The 19,527-nt window shown below is 52.6% G+C and overlaps 2 protein-coding genes across 2 annotated transcripts; one reads left to right on the top strand and one right to left on the bottom strand.

The window, feature by feature from the left end:
- Positions 1-4,776: 4,776 nt before the first annotated feature.
- On the bottom strand, positions 4,777-12,303 carry LOC128337147 (zinc finger BED domain-containing protein 4-like). The gene is made up of 2 exons (XM_053277803.1): positions 12,093-12,303; positions 4,777-11,422 (listed from the first exon to the last, which is right to left on the bottom strand). The coding sequence occupies exon 2, from the start codon at positions 10,964-10,966 to the stop codon at positions 8,501-8,503; it is 2,466 nt and encodes an 821-aa protein (XP_053133778.1). The 5' UTR covers positions 10,967-11,422; positions 12,093-12,303; the 3' UTR covers positions 4,777-8,500.
- SF3B4 (splicing factor 3b subunit 4) lies at positions 12,262-19,284 on the top strand. Its single transcript, XM_053277819.1, has 6 exons — positions 12,262-12,419; positions 14,029-14,157; positions 14,519-15,061; positions 16,000-16,191; positions 17,210-17,380; positions 18,775-19,284. Exons 1-6 carry the CDS (start codon positions 12,386-12,388, stop codon positions 18,957-18,959), a joined length of 1,254 nt encoding a protein of 417 aa, XP_053133794.1. The 5' UTR covers positions 12,262-12,385; the 3' UTR covers positions 18,960-19,284.
- The last annotated feature ends 243 nt before the right edge of the window (positions 19,285-19,527 follow it).

Raw genomic sequence — 19,527 nt, 5'->3', positions numbered from 1 at the left:
ATCCACTAACTGAAGTTTCCGAACTACGTACAAAGGCAGAACCCACATAGAGCACATTGCAATAATCGAACCTGGAGGTTATCAGCTGATGCACCACTGTTTTGAGGTTGTCTTCTTCAAGGAATGGGCACAGCTGTCGAATCAGCCAAAGCTGATAGAAAACACTCCTGGCCATGGCCTCCACCTGAGATACCAGGGTGAGGCCTGGGTCCAGGAGTACTCCCAAGCTGTGCACCTGCTCCTTCTGGGGGAGTGTAACCCCATCCAGCACAGGAAGATCTAACTCACCCCTCAGATTCCAAGTCCCCATAATGAGCACCTCCCTCTTGCTTGGATTCAGCTAAAATTTGTTACCCCCTCATCCAGCCCATTACTGCCTGTAGGCAGGCATTTAGGGAATGAATGCCATTTCCTGATGATGAGGAGAAATAGATGTAAAAGAAACATGAAAACAAATTTACAAGCAATAATACTTATTTGAGATTAGCAAATAGCAAATGTTTTAACTGCAGCCTGCCTTATTCTTAATACAGCTGGACAAAATTTAGCAACCTGATGAGTACTATGACTTGAATCAGATAACAAATTCAACCCTTTGGTAGGGAGCAGGATCCCCAGACCCATTCAGCAAAGATGTAAGAAAAGTTGACCTAACATTGTTATATAATTCACAGCAAAGAATCATATGCTCTAGTGTTTCTACTTGGTTAGCATCACAGGGACAGAGTCGTAGATGGTGTGCAAGTGTTTTATAACTACCCTCCACCAGAGCAGAAGGCAGGGCATTAAATCTTGCCAAAGAAAACACTCTACGATGGTGAGGGGAGATGCAGATGGAAAGAGGCCACAGGGGTTTGGGGAGGAGAGCTTTTCCTCCTAGCTTGGTCAAATTTTGGGTATGAAAGCTGGGTAGGGCAGCGCTGTCCTACCCAGCTTTCCCCCCTACCTTGATTCCACACAATCACGCCTTCCTCTTCCTCCTTAGTTGTTTACTAGGGATGTGCACGAACCTGTTTGGAGGCCCTTTTAAGGGCTCCAGGTTCTCCGAACAGGTTCAAGAACCAGGCAGTTTGAAGGTGGCGGGGGGGGGGGGGTTTACACTAACTTACCCCTCCCTCCACTTTCCCCCTGCCAGCTCCCGGTTTTCCTCAAGTCCTACGGGGCGGCAGCGTACTTCCCTGCTTGCTCTTCGGCCCGGTGGGCGCGAGCATGTCGCAAGTGCCTGCGCACCTGCCCGCATATGTGCCAAGTGCCAACTACTTCTGGCTGAAGAGCAAACGGGGCATCAGGGAAGTATGCTGCCGCCCCGTAGGACTTGAGGAAAAGAGAGAGAGCACATCGGTTGAGCAGAAGAGGAAGAGGCGTAATTGCCTGGGAGGAGAGGGAGGGGTTTCTAGGATGCACAGATGACTTGGACCTAAAGTATTTCTGTCTGGTGCTTGAGGGCCCCCCTGAGCCCGACTAAAACAGTGTGTCTCTTCTGCCCTCTTGTGGCCACACAAGAGATGCTCATCTAAGTTGTTTAAAAATCTGGATTAGTTGTTTTGGCAATTAGCTTCCCCAGCAACTGTTAGGGTGTCTAACAGTGACAGGTTTGGGGTGGGGAAGATAGTTTTTGGGAAGGGAAAGGGGGGATACTGGGGGAAATGTTTATAAATCACATAATACCAATAAAAATTGCAAATGCAAAAAATCTGTTTTCTGATGTTTCGTGTCCCACTGATTTCCAGACAAGGTCCTAAGCTATTTCTCGCAAAAAGCCAAACCTCTCCATCGGCCACAAGGAGCGACCCACAAACCACCACCCCCGGGACAACTCCACGCTCACAATAGAGGGCTGGGCACTTCGCTTCCAAATAGCAGTGCCTCTATATAGCTCGATCTTGATTCTGATATTTTTAAACTGGGTGTCCCTTTGGGCACCTTCAGGGGGAGTGAAATGAAAGTGCTTTGGTGGTTTTATGATCCAGGGGTGCCAGAAGTCACCTTGTGAATGGTGGTGTGGTGTATTCTCCAGTGACTATTCCTGATTAGTTAAATAGTCCCCCATTTTGTGTGTAATATGCTGCTGATTTGTCATGAGTGTTGGAAGTTAAAGGACTTTGCGCTGTCTCTTTGCCTCAGACAGTGGAGGACAGACTAGTAAGTCAGAGGGCTAGGGTCAAGACATGTGTTATCCCTTCTCCACTGCTCTGATGCTATCCCTTTGAAATGTAGATTGCTACTCTTAGGGGATTCAACTTCCTTCCTTCTTCTCTCTCTTGCTACCTGCCCGCCTACCTTGCAACATGGCAAGTTCCTCTCCCTGCACCATATGTGCAGAGAGGATGCAGAATCCATCTGCATCCAGATAGATAGATTAGAGATCCTATCTAGAATGGAGTTCCTTAATAAATGCCTTTTATATTGATTTGAAACTATGAATTGGCTCCAGGTTACTTTACTCTCAGCATACTCGCATGCCTAACTAAATTCCGCTGTGTTGTGCCTCTGTGCACTCTGCTATAATGAGAAAGGGATTCTCTCACCACAGAGAATTTCCAACAATGAGGAGGGGGGCAACCCACAGCTGCAGTTTCTACACAGCAGACCATATGGTTCCTTTCAGAGGAACACTGTGATTTCCCCATAGTAGGCTGAAAAGCAGTATATAAATATTCATCCTATTAGTACATAAGTTTGGGTCAGTTTACTCAGTACAGCTGACCATTGTGTGTACACAGGACCATCAACTGGGTAGGAGACAAACCTTGGCCAGATTGGGGAGCAGGGAGCACTCCCGTTTTGTGATTGCGTGTGAGATAAAAACAAGGTCAGAAACAAGGCGCTGGATTGCCTGTCAGGCCTCAGCTGGGGAGGATGGTTTTTCTGCCTTCCTCATTCAGAATCTGGGCAGGGAACACCCAGTGGGAGCACTCCCCGGCTTCCAGAACTGGGTAGGACTTGTCTCTTACCCCATGGATGATTGTGTGAGCTCTTCTAGTATCCTGGGCTTCAGGAATCTAGGCAGCTGCCTTGTGCAGAGTCAGACCCCTTGGTCCATCTAGCTCAGGACTGCCTGCCCCAACTGGCAGCAGCTTCTCCTCAGACCTGCTACTACTATGAATATTTATATACTGCTTTTCAACAAAGTTCCCAAAGCAGTTTATATAGACAAATAATAAATAAGACTACTAGTGAAGGTGCAAATGGGAGGAGAGCTGGTCTTGGGCCCTTTGCTAAGTAGAGTCTGCCCTGGTTTGCATCTGAATGGGAGACTACCCGTGAGAGCACTGTCAGATGTTCCCCTCAGGAGATGGGGCTGCTCTGGGAAGAGCACCTGCAGGCAGAAGGTTCCAGGTTCCCTTCTTGGTGGCATCTCCAGATAGGGCTGGGAAAATCTCCTGACTGTAACCCTTGGAGAAGCTGCTGCCAGTCTGTGTATGCTGAGCTAGATGGACCAAGGTCTGACTCCGTAAAGGCCATTCCCACCATCCCAAACACGTTGTTTCTATTTAAGGACCTATTTAAAATTCAATATTGTTGAACTGAAATGCACAGAGTGTGATCAATATTGCTCTTTATTGACCATAGTCGATCCTGCTGTGTTCATGGGAGCAGAATTTCTGACAATAAACATGGAGGCTTTCACAACACTAATACGCCTCTCCCTGGTATTGGTGTCTTTCTTTGTTTGTGATGGGGGAGGGGGCTTGAACATTGTTTTCTGAAGCGATTGCTATTATCATCATCATCTACATTTTATATCCCACTCTTCCTACAAGGAGCCCAGAGCGGTGTACTACATACTGGAGTTTCTCCTCACAACCACCCTGTGAAGTAGGCTAGGCTGAGAGAGAAGTGACTGGCCCAGAGTCACCCAGCAAGGATCATGGCTGAAGGGGGATTTGAACTCGGGTCTCCCCAGTCCAAGTCCAGCACTCTAGGGGCTGCATAATGAAGAATAAGATAATAAGCTCATGAGGGCTGTAATGTTTAATTGGTTAGTCCATCTGGCAGAGTGGCTAAGGGATTGGACTGTGCCTAGGGGAAAGGAGTCCAATTCTTCTCTGCAATGAAGTGTGTGGCCTTGCCTCCATGGCTTTTCTTTGGGCCTAACCCGCACCTGCGAGCGTTGTTGGGAGGATCAAAAGGGACCCTGAGATGCTGGGAGGAAGGGCAAAAGAATGGATGAAAGATGACCTTTTGGTAGCCTCAAATAGCACACTCCTGCCAGAGAGGTGGGATGTTTTAAAAAGTGCTAATAAACTTCAGGTAGCAAGAACCACCTTGGTAGGTGTAATCTCTCCTCTGTGATGAGAGAGAAGATGGGAATCCCTCTCTCCAGCTGGTACCATCTTCAGTTGCAGAAGCACTGCAATTGATTAGCACATCGTAGGGAAAGGTTAAATTTTTTTTAAAAAACACTACAGCACAAATGTTTCGTTGTGGGCACCACAGGGGACAATTTGCACGTGAATAGAATCCATTTCATCACAGAACATGATCTTTGAACTGGCTCAGTTCAACTAGGTTCTTTTGCAGGTTGGGTGGTAGGTAACACCCATCATGCCCTACCACCCAATCCACTTGGGTACCCCTAGTGAAAGACAATTTTAATGAAGATTCCTTAGCGTAGATGGTTCACACTGAGCTTGGCCTTAGCCCAGGAGAGAAACACCAAATTCAGAAAGATTAGATACGTGTCAGACTAGTAATCCAATAGTCTCAGGCAGCACAATGTATCTCATTGGCAAGCAAACTATTTTTCTGGAACCCACCAAAAAACGAGGAGGATTGTACTTATCTAGCAAAACTTTATTTCAGAACTCACACCATCCAGAGAAGTAAGGAGCAAAGATATTCAGAGATATTCAGCTGGCTGAAGGCTACCAGACTTACAGCGAAGTCTGAGGACACCTCTTACAATTCCAAAGCCCCAGTGGCCCTTTTGCTGAACAAAATTCCATACCAAAGAAGCAGCCCTCTTTCTCCCTTCTCCTTCCATACTTACTGTATTAGCTATGCCCATACAGTAATCCCAAAGCCAAGCAATTCAGAACCCATTCATATTTTTACATTTTAAATAGAATCTGGTGCTCTGTATCAAAAAAGAAGGGAGAAAAGAACCGCTTTCCCCGTTGTCAATCATCCTAGAGCAACCCACAACACAACTAGATAAGGCATTGGTGTTTGCAGACAAAAACACAGTTTAAGGCAGCTGGCCACATCCTGTTTCCCCGAGAACTATTTTAGAAAATTGTTGCTAGATCACCTGGCAGGCTGTAATAGAGAGAGCATACCCAGTAAGTTACCTCCCCCCCACTTCCGTAGAATTTAACGTGATGTTTTTGTACTAGATTGACCCATTAAAGCAATAGCAGAATCAAGGAGCAGAAAACCATCTAGAATTCTAGATAGTTAAACCAGTCCCTCTTTCACACAGGTGGAATACACCACGGAGCTGCTGTAGCTCCCCCAGTATGTATTTAACGCAACGGCAATCCCCACTCGCCCAAAATAGTCCCAAGGCCCCTTCTTTTCTTCAGCTTGAGTTCCTGGATACAGTTCAGAGTTTCTGGATGCAGATGGAGAGGCCAGGCCTTGCAGGAAGGAGAGCTGAAGTGGAAAGACGATGGCATCGTTGGGTTCCAAAACTTGAAGGCATCAAAGACAGACACACTGAGGACCAGCTTTGTGGGAGCTAGACAAACCCAGTGCAAGTGAGGGTGTTTTTTCCTCACAGTCTATTGGCCATATCAGGAAAAGATTGTAAAGCCCAAATGTAGGTCCAAACATGTAAGTGGATTCACACAGATGTGGCTCCAGATGTTGGTTCAGGCATAACAAGTTGGCACTGAAGGTGGAGGTGTGGCCGGGCAGGCTCTCGTTCATGGGGCAACGCAAACACCCACGCATCAGGTGTCAGGCAACGTCTCTGGAAGACCAGGAATAGCTCTGCACCGAGTGGACGGTCCATTGGAATCTACGCTAACAAAACAGATCCCCAAATGTCCACAACTACCATTTGGTTGATTATACTGCAAAGCCCAGCCACTTTCCTGCTCACCTGCTTCTTCCATCTAGAATAGAGATTCTCACCTGCAGGCTGTATAACTCACAGGTAAAGCTCCTTGATCCAGCCCAATTTTTTTTTACCAATAGCTGTCCAGGCAAGGAGCCATACGAGTCCAATCTAAGCGTGATCCGATGAATCTGTCAGGAACGCTAGCACTGCGATTGTCACGGCAGCATATTTCAGCTCAAAGTCACCCGAGATGTCTGGTGTAACAGGTCTTGTTTCCAGGGAGAGATGGTATTCCAACAGCCTAGTCTTGTGATGCTTGGAGTCATTTGCATCACGGCCACATTTCCTGGCTTACAGGCCAAGGAGCAGTAGGTGTTTTTTTCACCCCTTGTAACATCGCAATAGTCCTGGATTATGGACATGCACAATCCATTCATGCTGATTCAATGTAAGCTGTAATTCCTACTTGCTTTATAATGTCTGTAGGTCTACAGTCTTGTACTGGTGTCAATGCAGACTGGTCTCACAATGCCACCCTTGATCTTTGCTGAGAAGTTGGTGGTATGATGATCAAAAGGCATGGCAGAGGTACTGGATTCTCCCTCCAGGTCTCTCCCCACTGATGAGATTGTAGGACTGGCCTGTCGCCTCTCTCCTCACTCAAATCCCGGCTGTGTTGGGAATTCTGGATTGACTTGCAAGACAACAGGGGTCTCCCACCAACTCCCACCCCACACCTAATGTGTTTGTGTCTGCAACACCTTGCTCCCACAATTAAGGGGACTTCTCTACCAAATTCTAGACCATCGGTTATACAGATTAAAATTAATGCCATTATAATGTAACAAGACCAAAATAGAAAGCAACAGATATCTTCTCAGTCTCAAAATGTCTGAGGTTTGTACAGAGCATTTGTAAAAGACATGATCTAAAAGCAACTTACATATCTTAAGTATAGAGAAAACATAGAGATCTGAATATATATACAGATCCAGATGTCCAATCATTGAAAAATCCTTATACAGAATATTAGCAAACTGGTGGGAGAAGCAGTGTGAAATGGAAGTTAATTTCCCTCAAAAGGAAAAAAACAGAAGTCTCTCTTCTTTTAAAGATTGGTTTCACTGCCCACTTCAAAAACCCAACTGGATTTCTCAAGTTCCCATAGATATACATACCTATGCAAAGAAATAGGACAACCCCTTCCCCACTTCTCAGAAAATAAAAGAGCTCCTTAGTAGAGCTCAGAGATGAAGTATCAGAAGAGAGGAGTGGTCTTCTTCAGCCGAGAGAAAAACAAACATGTTTTATAGAACAAGAAAAACCAAGTGGTGAAGTGTTTTCACAAAACACATAGGAAGACCATGCACGGTTTGTTTTTGCCTTTAAAGGAAATTTCCATTTTAAAAATCAACATTCTCTACATGTGACTTTTAAACAAACCATCAGTTAGTGCACAAGGTTTGTTTTGTTGTTGTTCTTAAATATACATGTTTGTAAGTATATCAGACAGCAATTTGTGAGTTAAACATTTGCTTAATATTCCATTTTAAACAAATGGTTTAAACCATTTGTTTAAAATGGTTGGGGGGTAGGCAGCATCCATCATGACCTACCACCCAACCCACTTTGGTGACCCTAGGAGCTACCCATGGGGAACAACGAGGTGTTTTGCATTTCTCCATTGTTCCCTATGGACGGAACAAGCAGCACTCAAGAGTGCCACACAAGTTTTGCAATGCATTTTGCAACTGTTTTGAAACACACTGCAGAAGGGAATCTGCCCCTCCCAACACAGAACACACTTTTCGAACACAGTCCAAAAATGAATCACTGACCCAGAAACCACTGCCAGCCACAGTGCCTGTGCTGCAGTAACATTGTTGGCAAAAGTTGAACTATTACACACATACCTGCCACTGTCCATTTCTTGCCACAACACGATCTCACAAACAAAACAAACCACAACTCAAGGAAGGCATGCACCCAAGTTCTGCCTTTGTCAATCTGAGATCCAACAAACACAAATAGTAACAGCAGCAAGAACACAGCATATTATACTCAGAGCTGAGAGAACTACAAAATCAAACCTTCCTTCCTTCCTGCCACAGAGACAGAGAAGGGCAGAGCAGCCATGTGCTGGCCAGCTTAGCTGTCAGAAGACAGACCACTGGTCTGACCAGAAACAACGTTTCTCGACTCTCACCATGAGAACTCCTCTTTTTTTCTCTTCTTCTCCAGGGTATATCCTGTGACGCTGCTGCCTGCCTGTGTCTGGATAACACCATGGCCTCAGGTTGGTGCTGGGCCCTGGCTGACAGCCTGACACACGAGTCAGGGCGCCAGTCCATCTCATCATGGGCCATGGCAGTGGCATGTGTGTGTGTGTCTCAGCAGCGCTAACAGGCAGACTGTGACACATTTGGTTTGGGGGTCAGCCGGGGGGGGGGGCAAACGGCCAGTGGCGTTGTAGTGGGTGGGGGTGGCTGTGAGTTACTCACCTTCCATGGCCAGCGCGGGATAGCCCAGCAGGGGAAGGTTGGCCTTCAGGAAGACCAGCTGCTCCACCATGCCGGCCTCGGAGCCTGAGCAATGGGGTGTCGCCCCGTCCCTGGAGAAGACCCTCTTGCTCTGGACGCTGCTGGGTGGGCACGAGAGGAGCCTTTCGGCAACCGCTGCCAGGTCCGGCCAGACTTGACGACGTGTCGCCCAGAACTGGAGCGGATCTGTCTCCGGGTCGGCCTCCGACGCCAGGAAGTACTGCTGAACACACCGCTCGGCATGGCCGCGGGGCCCCGTGGACAACTCCCGGAACCCTGGCAAGACGCTATATAAGTTCTTAGTGAACCACTCGCTCCAATGCGGAGGCTCCCTCGGCCCTCCTGGGTACTCCACGCTGCTGGACCGGCAAGCGGTGGCGGTGTTGCTGCTGCTCCTCGGGGTGGCCTGCACACTTGGCCCTCCAGCACCCGCCTCCTGGCCGGGCCCCAGCCTCCTCTCCTGGGCTCGCAGAACCTCTTCAACCAGGAGGGCCCTCCAGCGGGGCAGCTCATCGGGGGTGACGGCTCTGTCCTTCATCCTGGGGTCACACAGGCAGGACAGGACATGCTCTGCCGAGGCACTCAGGGGCGTCCGGAGCCGATCCACCACTCCGGTCCTCAGCCGACCTGCCAAGGCGACGGCTTCCTGGGTCTTCAGCGTGGACTGGAGCTGGCCCATCGTCTTCTCGAGGAAATACGCGGCGGGCAAAGCCAGGCTCAGCATGGCCTCCTCGGTGCACAAGTTGTTGGTGGCGGTAAAGAACGGCTCCAGCGTGGAGACCACCTCGCAAAGGAGGATCCATTCCTTGATGAAGAGGTCGCACACTTTCACATCGTGCCACCTCGCCAGGCTGTGGAGGGCCTGCTCTTGCTCCTGCAGCCACTGGAGCAAGAGAAAGGCCGAGTTCCACTGGGCCGGAACATACTGGGGGATCAGGCGCTCAGGCAGGCCCAGCTCAAGCTGCTTCTCCTTGAGCATCTGTCGACCCTTCTTGCTCTCGTGGAAGTAAGCGGCTATATTGCAGCACCTCTCGAAAAGAGAAGCCATGGAGGCAGCAGGCGGGGGCTTCGCACTCCCAGGGCCCCCGGAAAGGCCAAGCGCATCCTGCACGATCAGGTTCAGGGTGTGCGCCACACAGCGGATGGACACAAACCCAAGCTGCTCGACTGCCCTCGCTAGGTTCAGACCATCGCCAGTCACCATGAGCCCTCGGCGAAGGTTTGGCTGCCCAGACAACCATCCCTCCACCTGGCGATCCACGGTGACCGAAAGCTCCTCTGCCGTGTGGCTTGTGTCCAACACCTCCACATGCAGCAGAACCCACCTTTGCTTGGCTGCCTGGGAGGGGCTAGCCACGCCACCAGCCACAGGTGTCCCCTCGCTCTCCTGCCCCCACCAGTGCGCCGCGAGGGACAGGAAAGAAGCGTGCAGCCCGCTGGTGCTGGTGCACAGATCAGCGGCAAAGTGCACGCTTGTGTCAGGCGCGGCCATGCGCAGCAGCCCTGACACGGCCTCCCTGCACACCCGGTACAGGGAGGGCACCACCCGCCTGCTGAGGGTGGCACATGAGGGGATCTCATAGTCAGGGGCAAGCTGTTGGAGCAGCCGGCGGAAGCCAACGTTCTCCACCACCTGGAGGGGCTGGTCGTCTAAAGCAATCATCTCAGCAATGGCCTGGGTGATGAGTTGAGGCTTTGGGCAATCGGACGGTTTGCTCACTGGCTGCAGCTGCCTTGCAGGCAGCTTGGGGGCAGGAGCCTTGCCACTCACTGAGAACACCTCAGGCCTACTGCTGCCAGCAGGAACAGGGGCCCCCGGGTGACGCCTTTGCATGTGCCTCAGTATTCCCGATGTCGCAAATCGCTTGGGGTTCTTCCCCTGGCTGGCCTGTGCCCTACAGTGGGTGTGGGCAGCATGGGTAGGGTCCCGAGGGCCAAGCTCAAAGTGGTCCGCCACCATGCTGCCCCCAGAGCCCGTCCGGCCCCGCTTCAGTGGCGGTGGTACTGCTGGTTCCTTCTGGGGGCCGCCGGTGCCCTCAGTCTGGGGCTGAGAAGGTCCAGGAAACGGAATGAATTCCTCCTGCTCCTCCTCAGTCTCAGACTGGCGGGGTGAACTCCAAAGTGGGGAGGATGGTGGGACTGATCCGGCTGGGCTAGCAGCCAACACAGTCGCCTCCCCCTCTGCTGCCACAGGAAGAGCTTCTTCCCCAACAGGGGAGGACCTCCCCGCTAATTCTAGCTCGGCTGCCACCAGCGGCTGTGCTGAAGGACTACCCTCCTCCAGAAAGGGGAGCCTGCGCCCAGCCACAGCAGTGGAGACACCTCGGGGAGCAGGCCCCTCTTGGCGTCGCCCACCGCGACCAGCATCAGCCCTCCCCCTGGCTTCCACTTTGCTCCTGCCTTTCACCCTCCCAGGCATCTTGCGTGTATGTGTGTGTTTAATTCAAGCCCTAACTCTGACGGTGGGGGGAGAAGAAGTGCCTTTACGGCAAGTATTTTTAAAAAGGAAGGGGTGGGCTCAAGAGTAGCCTATTTATGTTTTGTGAGCCACACACAGTGCTGTCTATAGCACTGTAATGCACACAGACACGAGACAAATTAACACCCCCTCCCCAAATAAAGAAGCAGGCTTTATTGGGGGCTTGGAAGGAAATGTACAACAGTGGGGGCAAGGAAAGGGGACTAATGTGGTCCCTCCTCACCCACCCCTACAGTCCTACCTAGTACCTCACCCCTTCCCCAAATTAAGCCCTATTTAAAGATCTCCAGCCTGACCAAGGGGCGGTGGGTGGGCTGCTTACCTTCCGGAGTCTTCTGCTGGAGCCTGGCCCAAGGCACCCGGGCTGAGGAGGCAGAAGTTGCCAAACACACCAGCCTACAGCAACAAAAATGAAGCCCAGTCCAGACCCACAAAGATGCCAACTTGGGGGTCACAGTAAGTGCAGCAACCCCCGTAATTAGAGCTACTGGGTTGGCTGCAAGAGGAAGGAAAAAACTCACAGAAGGGGAGAAGCCTCAGCAGGGCCCAGTTCAAGCCACTGGGGCTGCTGGTGCATTTAATATTAATAAGACTAATAATGGGGGGGGAGCAGTTAGCAGGCACTGTAAAAAGAAAGAGAAGGGAGAGGAAGAGAAGCCAGCAGACTTTCCCCCCTTGCGGGCCTCTCCACAGGGCCAGGCCGCCACCAGCTTCTGCAGCGACCTCCCCTCCTGCCTCCGCCCGCGCTTCAAGAAAGGCCCACTAAGGAGTTTTCTCGGCCGGCCCGTCCCCCTTAAATACCTTTTGAAACTCCCTCCTCGGCTCCCCCCTCCCTCCAGCCAATGGGGGCACGGTTGCCCAGGGCAACCCTTGATTCGAACGCGAACAAGCCAACCACGAAGCGAGCAATCCGCCAGCCAATGGGGAGCCGGTGAGAGCAAAGCCAATCAGCGAGCGAGGGGTGGGGGGAGGTCTCCAAAAATGGCGCGCAGAAGGCAACGAAAGAGCAAGCCTTTTCCCTCCGAGCGTCGCCCTCTTCCAAAATGGCGGCGCGGCTTCAACTAACGCTTCAGGTCCTCCTTCCCCTTCCCTGCGGCACAGCCCTGTCCCGCGCGGCGAGGATGTTGGTCTTTGGTCCCGCTCCGCTCGCTCGCCACACTGAAGAGCAGCAAACTGAGAGCCGGGTGGGGCGGGCCGGCGAGCGAGCGCGCGCGCGCTGGCGACTTGACGTGACGAACGTTCTCCCGCCCGGACGCAAGATGGCTGGCGGCGGCCACGCTTTGCCCTCCTCTCCTCCGCTTCCGGCGGAGGGCGGAAGTGGGCCGCGGAGGCGGCCTCGGGGGCTGGTGAGGGGTCAAGATGGCGGCCGGACCCATCTCGGAGAGGAACCAAGGTAACCCTCGTTTGTCTCCACTCCCCACTCGCTATCCAAGGGGAGAGATCCCCCCTCCCCCTCCCCCTGGCTTGCGGGAGGGGGCTGCTGGGGGTCCCTTTCCCTGGGAAGCCTGAGAAGTATGGATAGATGGGGCGGGCGGGCGCTCCCATTTTGAGAAGGGGGGGAGGAGTAAAAATATCCCCCCAGGGGAGGGATCTGCTTGGTTCCCCCTAAGTGCGGAGGTTCTCGGAATCGGGTCCCAGGATGTTGGACTATAGCTCCCATCATCCGCTGCCACGACTGCTTGGCCCGCATGGTGATGGGAGTTGCTGTCCAGCTACATCTGGGGACCCAGGTTTGAGGACTCTTGCCAGGGGATCTCGACCCTTGGGCCCCCAGCTGTTGGGGTACTACAACTCCCATCATCTCCAGCCACACTGGCCATGATGGTGGGGGATGATGGGAGTTGTAGCCCCACAACAGCTGGGGGCCGGAGAGCTTGAGAACCGCAGCCTTAGTGGGGGAAACGTGGGGGCTCCTTGTAGCCTTGGCCGTGGTGGATATGTACTCAGGTGGAGTGCGAATTCTGGCTTTGTAAAGTTCTGGCAAAACAACAACAACAAACAACCACCAAAAGATCTTGATAAATGGTTTAGAAGATGGAAAGAATCCAGGCTGTTCAGTGTTTCTGAGCATGCATAGCGCGTCCCTCCTGGATGGGACCATTGTTTTCTCTTCTCACCACCACCACATAGAAAAGCACAGGGCACCTCTGAGGACTGAAGGGCCAAGATCCTCAACTTATAAACAACATTTTACATGGTTCTGCACAGTAATATGCTACCTTCAAAAATGCAAGTGAGGTGCTCTGAGAGAGACTTTCAGGTAGCCAACCATTCCAGGGTGATCTCTGGAAGCCTTTTGTAGGTCATAAGAATGTGATCATAAGAACAGACTTGCTGAATCAGGCCCAAGGAAGCCCACCTAGTCCAACATCCTATTTCACACAGTGGCCCACCAGCTGCCTCTGAGAAGCCCACAGGCTGAGCGCATGCCCTCAATCCTGCTGTTGCTCCCCTGCAGTTGGTATTGAGAGGCATCCTGCCTCTGAGGCTGGAGGTAGCCCACTGCCACCAGACAACAGCCCTTGATAGACCTGTTCTCCATGAATGTGTATAAGCCCCTTTTAAAGCCATCCAAGCTAGTGGCCATCACCACACCCTGTGGCAGAGAATTCCCTTGCTAACTGAGCAAAGAGGCACCTTTAAGAAGTGCTGATTCGCTTGTATTTAGCAGGGGGAGAGCAACTGGTCCCATCCATCCCCAGCATGGCATCCCACCAGTGGCGGGTGCTGGTGTCTATCTTATGTTTCTTTTTTAGATTGTGAGCCCTTTGGGGAGAGGGGACTCTATTTATTTATTTCTATGTAAACCGCTTTGGGGGCTTTGGTTGAAAAGCGGTGTGTGTGTGTGTGTGTGTGTGTGTATGTATATATGTGTGTGTGTGTGTGTGTGTATATATATATATGTGTGTGTGTATAATTCCCCCCCCCCCCACTGCATCTGTGATAGGAACACACATGCACTGTCCATGTCTAACTAAGGAGGCTTTCCCTGTCTTCTGCAGATGCCACTGTGTACGTCGGAGGCTTGGACGAGAAGGTCAGTGAACCCTTGCTGTGGGAGCTCTTCCTCCAGGCCGGCCCAGTTGTGAACACCCACATGCCCAAAGACAGAGTCACTGGCCAGCATCAAGGTAAGCGATGTCCTTCCTGGCCTTCACTCCTTGCTCCCGTTCTCTTCACTGGTGTCAGGGGGCGGTAGCTGAGGTGTCGAGGCTTTGTCAGTGTTAAAGGATCCCTTGGCCCTGTCTCAGTCACAGGAAGCCAAGACTGGAAAAATTTGGCCCTTCAGCCCTTGTTGAACTACAACTCCCATCATTCCCAGGCATGGTTTATTGGAGCTGGGGATGATGGGAATTGTAGTTCAACAACAGCCGGAGGGCCAAGTTGGCCCACCCCTGCTGGGGGGCTGTCAGGGCTTCCCAAGATGCACCAGGTTTTTCACTGGTGCATCACTTTCCGTTTTGAGCGTCTCGTCTGGCTGTCTACTTTCAGGCTATGGCTTTGTGGAGTTCCTCAGCGAGGAGGACGCGGACTACGCCATCAAGATCATGAACATGATCAAGCTCTACGGAAAGCCGATCCGGGTGAACAAGGCCTCGGCCCACAACAAGAACCTGGACGTGGGCGCCAACATCTTCATCGGCAACCTGGACCCGGAGATTGACGAGAAGCTGCTCTACGACACCTTCAGCGCCTTTGGGGTCATCCTGCAGACCCCCAAGATCATGCGCGACCCCGACACGGGCAACTCCAAGGGCTACGCGTTCATCAACTTCGCCAGCTTCGACGCTTCCGACGCGGCCATCGAGGCCATGAACGGACAGTACCTCTGCAACCGGCCCATCACGGTCTCCTACGCCTTCAAGAAGGACTCCAAGGGCGAGAGGCACGGCTCGGCCGCCGAGCGCCTCCTGGCCGCCCAGAACCCCCTCTCGCAGGCCGACCGGCCCCACCAGCTTTTTGCAGACGCTCCTCCCCCGCCATCGGTCCCAACCCCAGTCGTTACCACCTTGGGGCCGGGGGTCACTCCGCCAGGTAAGCAAACGCCCGCCTTGGCTTTTTGCTCTGTTTCATTGGGGACTGCCCTTTTCAAACCCTCTTCATCCGGTTCCCCCTCTCTTGCTGCACGGATCCATCGCTTTGCGTGGTTTTCGTGCCTAAATGTGCGACGCTTGGCATTGATTGGTCGTAGTTCGTGATCATCGTGAGCTGCTCGAACGGCAGCGTTCGAAGCGCAAACAGTATATGGCTGCTGCTGCTGTTGTGGACTGTAGTGTCATCTAGCTCTTTAGTTGACCACTTGATCAGTTCAAGCAGCAGAATTTGATGAGCAGAGGCCAGTTCTCATTGGCAAAGGGTTGGGGTCCTTCCCTCTGTGATAGAGCACCTGTTTTGCATTCGAGAGATCTTGGGCTCCGTCCTTGGCATCTCCCACCAAAAGGATCAGTCGGCAGGTGATGGGAAGGACCTCCCTCTCTGGAGATCCTGGATCCCTGAAGGCCCCCGGTTCAATCCCTGGCAGCATCTCCAGGTAGGCTTGGGAAGGGCTCCTGGCTGAAATCTTGGAGAGCTGCTGCCAGTCAGTGTAGACAATGCTGAGCTCAATGGAGCAGCGATCTGGCTTGGTGGAAGGCAGCTCCCTGTGTCCCTGTGATTATAGCTGCTGCCAGTCAGAGTTGGCAATAGGTCGAGGCAGCGTTTTACATCAAATATTAGAGTTAAGATCTACATTCTAGTATTTTGAGGCTGTTTTTGTGCTGGGATGTTTCTGTAACTACCCAAGGAGGTCCTCTATTTATTTATTTATGTATTTATGTATTATTTATTTATTTGATTTCTGTACCGCCCTTCCAAAAATGGCTCAGGGCTGTCCTTCTCTTCTCTTCTCAAAGGGAACTGTAGCCTTTGTTAAGTTGTAATCTCTTCCACACTTCCCTCGGTATCTGAAAACCTATTTCCCTCCCCTGTTGTAGGCATCCCACCGCCCGGATCGTTCCCTCCACCAGTGCCACCCCCGGGAGCGATGCCTCCAGGAATGCCTCCGGCCATGCCGCCTCCACCCATGCCGCCAGGGGCCGGAGCCCCCGGACCCCCTTCTGGAGGTGCTCCTGGTGGGGGACACCCTCCCCACCCGCACCCTTTCCCTCCCGGCGGGATGCATCCAGGTAAGCCTTCTGCCTTTGCCTTTTCCACTCGCTCCAGAAGACACGAAGAGCTTCGTCCCCCTTCCTCTTCAGATCACATCCCTGAGGAGGGACTGCTGAGCCCTGATCCTCTGTTCCAGGGCACTCCCCTACTCCAGGGCTGCCCGGCCTGTGGCACTCCAGATATTGCAGAACTACAACTCCCATCATCCCCAGTGACAGTGTATTGTGGTTGGGGGTGATAGGAGTTGTAGTGCAGCAGTATCTGGAGCTGTGTTCCCTCTAACGCAGGCCTGCTCAGCTTCGGCCCTTTTGCAGATGATGGCCTACAACTCCCATAATCCCTGGCTATTGGCCACTGTGGCTGGGGATTCTGGGAGTTGTAGTCCAAAAACAGCTGGAGGGCCTAAGTTGAGCAGGCCTGCTCTAACGGCTTCCCAGATGTTGTTGATTACAATTCCCAGAATCCCCAAGCAAAAGCCATTGTAGCTTGGGGATTCTGGGAGTTGTAGTCAACAACATCTGGGAATCTCTCTTAGAAGGAACACTGATCTGGGGCACCAGTGGTTGGGCACCCCTGCCCTACTCCAACGAAGAGAGACAGACAGACAGACATCACTCAAGGAGGTAGAGGCATTGGGGTTGGAGCCCTGGGGCTCGTGTGTAAGGCAGGCCTGCTCAACCTAGGCCCCTCCAGCTGTTTTTGGACTACAACTCCCAGAATCCCCAGCCACAGTGGCCAAGCGCCAGGGATTATGGGAGCTGTAGACCAACAACTGCAGGAGGGCCAAAGTTGAGCAGCCCTGGTGAAGGATCGGGCCTAGGGCCAGTGACTGCTGTTGGCAAAGGGGTGCAGCTGGATTGAAGGGAGGAGGAGGAGACCCTTAGGGATGGCCCTGGGGACTCTGAGAGGAGCATGCACAAGGGATGCCTTGGCCATTGCCACTCTGGCCTGAGAGGCAGCAGGGCCCTCCTCACTCGCGTGGATGCCACGGAGACCCCCCGGAATCATCTCCCTTGCCTTGCGTTGTCTGTCCAGGGATGCCGCAGATGCAGGTCCACCACGGGATGCCTGGGATGGGACCACATCACCCGGGGCCGCCGGGTGCAGGAGGCCAACCGCCGCCCCGTCCGCCTCCAGGAATGCCCCATCCTGGGCCACCACCTATGGGCATGCCTCCCAGAGGGCCACACTTTGGATCACCCATGGGTAAGTGGGGGCATGGCTTGTGGGTGGTAGCGCTCTCTTCAGCTCACTGCCTGGGGTGGGGTGGCAACCCTTCTCAGCTGCTGCTGATCTGCTGAAGGGTCCTTAAGATTCTCTCTCTCTCTACCACTCTCCCCTCCCTCTCCCCTGCCACTATGACCTGAGAGGGCCCTCCTCACTCACGTGGATGCCACAGAAACACCCTGGAATTGGAGCGTTCCTCTCCTCCCCTCTTTCCCCTCTCCTCCTCCTCCTCCCCCTCTCTCCCCTCTCCTCCTCCTCCTCCCCCTCTCTCCCCTCTCCTCCTCCTCCTCCCCCTCTCTCCCCTCTCCTCCTCCTCCTCCTCCCCCTCTCTTCTCCCCCCTCTCTCCTCCCCTTCTCCCCCCTCTCTTCTCTCTCTTGCCCCCTCTCCCCCATCTCTCTCTCTCGCCCCCTCTCTCTCGTACTTAAGTCAATTTTGCCTACACTATTCCAAATGTGAGGTCTTCTGCTAGTTACAGTTTTCACATTCTAAACCAGGCAGGTTTATACTTTAGTTTCTAAATCGTGGATCTGACTTTCTTAAGAGTGCCAGGTGGGGGGAAACCTCTCACCCTCTTGCTGTACTGGGAGCCCGCCTGCCCCCCTTCCCTCACACGGGATCCTGCGCTCTGGCTTTCAGTGTTTTGAAACCACTGGCCTTAAATATGCAGCCAGAGTACTTTCCGTAGCAGATTTTGCCCAACTTCCCCAGCTCTGGTTACCTGTACTGGTTGCGGAGGTCTTTGAGCCTTGAACCTGGCCAGTGGAGCCAGATCCATTCGGTTGATGTGTGCTGGGAGGAGATTACTTGTGTATGCTCTGGCTTTTCAGCATCGAGCCAATCCTTGCAGGCCTGTTCATGGGTGGGAGTTGCGTGTAGGAAACATCGGAAGCTGCCATATACTGAGTCAGACCCTTGGTCTATCTAGCTCAGTATTGTCTTCACAGACTGGCAGCGGCTTCTCCAAGGTTGCAGGCAGGCATCTCTCTCAGCCCTCTCTTGGAGAAGCCAAGGAGGGAACTGGGAACCTAGATGCTCTCTCCAGAGCGGCTCCATCCCCTGAGGGGAAGATCTTCCAGTGCTCACACATCAAGTCTCCCATTCAGATGCAACCAGGGCAGACCCTGCTTAGCTATGGGGACCAGTCATGCTTGCTGCCACAAGACCAGCTCTCCTCTCCTGTAGTGTAGTGTAGACTTCCGTCCCACCCAATAAGGGACTCTCTATTCGTGGATTGCCGTTAATTTCCAGAACATGGCATGTGTGGCCCTGAGGGGCCCCGCTCTGTCCTTCCAAGCTGGTCCCTTTCGGGTACTCTCCTGTTGCCTCAGCTGCTCCTCTGGGGTGTCGTCTAATGTCCGTCTTCTTCCTCCAGGCCACCCAGGCCCCATGCCCCCCCACGGGATGCGAGGGCCTCCTCCTTTGATGCCGCCCCACGGATACAACGGCCCGCCTCGCCCCCCTCCCTACGGCTACCAGCGAATCCCTCTCCCGCCGCGCCCTGCCCAGAGACCCATGGTGCCGCCCCGAGGGCCCATGCGGGGGCCCATGCCCCCCTAGAGAAGAGAACATTGCAAGCGGACATCAAGAAGCCTCGGCCAGCCACGGGATCCTTCTGCCTCCTTTTCCTTTGGACAACATTCCAGTGCGCCAGAGCCCCCTGGCCCCCTTCCGGACGTGGGAAAAACCCACCTCTTGCTTGGGATGAGGCTTTTCTCATCCTGGTCTCCTTTAACTCCATTGTCGCTGCAAACAAAGATGATCCGGCTGTTGGTTAGTTTTTAATTGTCTGTGTTGCATTTATCCTCCCTTTTTGTGAAATCTGACGTAGAAATACAGTTTGCAAATAAAAGTTGGGGAAGGTTCTCTTTGGAGACTACAATAACGGCTCTCCTAACTTTATTCTGTGCCTTCTGTTAGCATCACTGTAGGGCTCCCAAGCTCTGTCAGTGGCTACTCGTCGGAGGGCAAGATGCCTCTGAATCCTAGTTGCAAAGTTCTTTGATATTAGAAATCAGGGGGTCATCTTGAATTCAGAGGCCTCTTCCTTTTGGGTAAATGGAGGTATAACCTGTATCTAAGCTAAGGGTCTTGTTTGAAATTCAGAGTCCTTGTGTATACGGGTAAA

This window comes from Hemicordylus capensis, chromosome 14 (assembly GCF_027244095.1).
Source record: "Hemicordylus capensis ecotype Gifberg chromosome 14, rHemCap1.1.pri, whole genome shotgun sequence".
NCBI classification, from domain to species: Eukaryota; Metazoa; Chordata; class Lepidosauria; order Squamata; family Cordylidae; genus Hemicordylus; species Hemicordylus capensis.
This window is presented reverse-complemented; position numbering and strand designations above follow the sequence as displayed.

Coding starts and splice junctions, on each gene's coding strand:
- LOC128337147 (XM_053277803.1), bottom strand. CDS start 10,966: ATGCCTGGGAGGGTGAAAGGCAGGAGCAAAGTGGAAGCCAGGGGGAGG.
- SF3B4 (XM_053277819.1), top strand. CDS start 12,386: ATGGCGGCCGGACCCATCTCGGAGAGGAACCAAG. Junction 12,420..14,028: donor CATCTCGGAGAGGAACCAAG/GTAACCCTCGTT, acceptor TGTCTTCTGCAG/ATGCCACTGTGTACGTCGGA. Junction 16,192..17,209: donor TCCCGGCGGGATGCATCCAG/GTAAGCCTTCTG, acceptor TTGTCTGTCCAG/GGATGCCGCAGATGCAGGTC.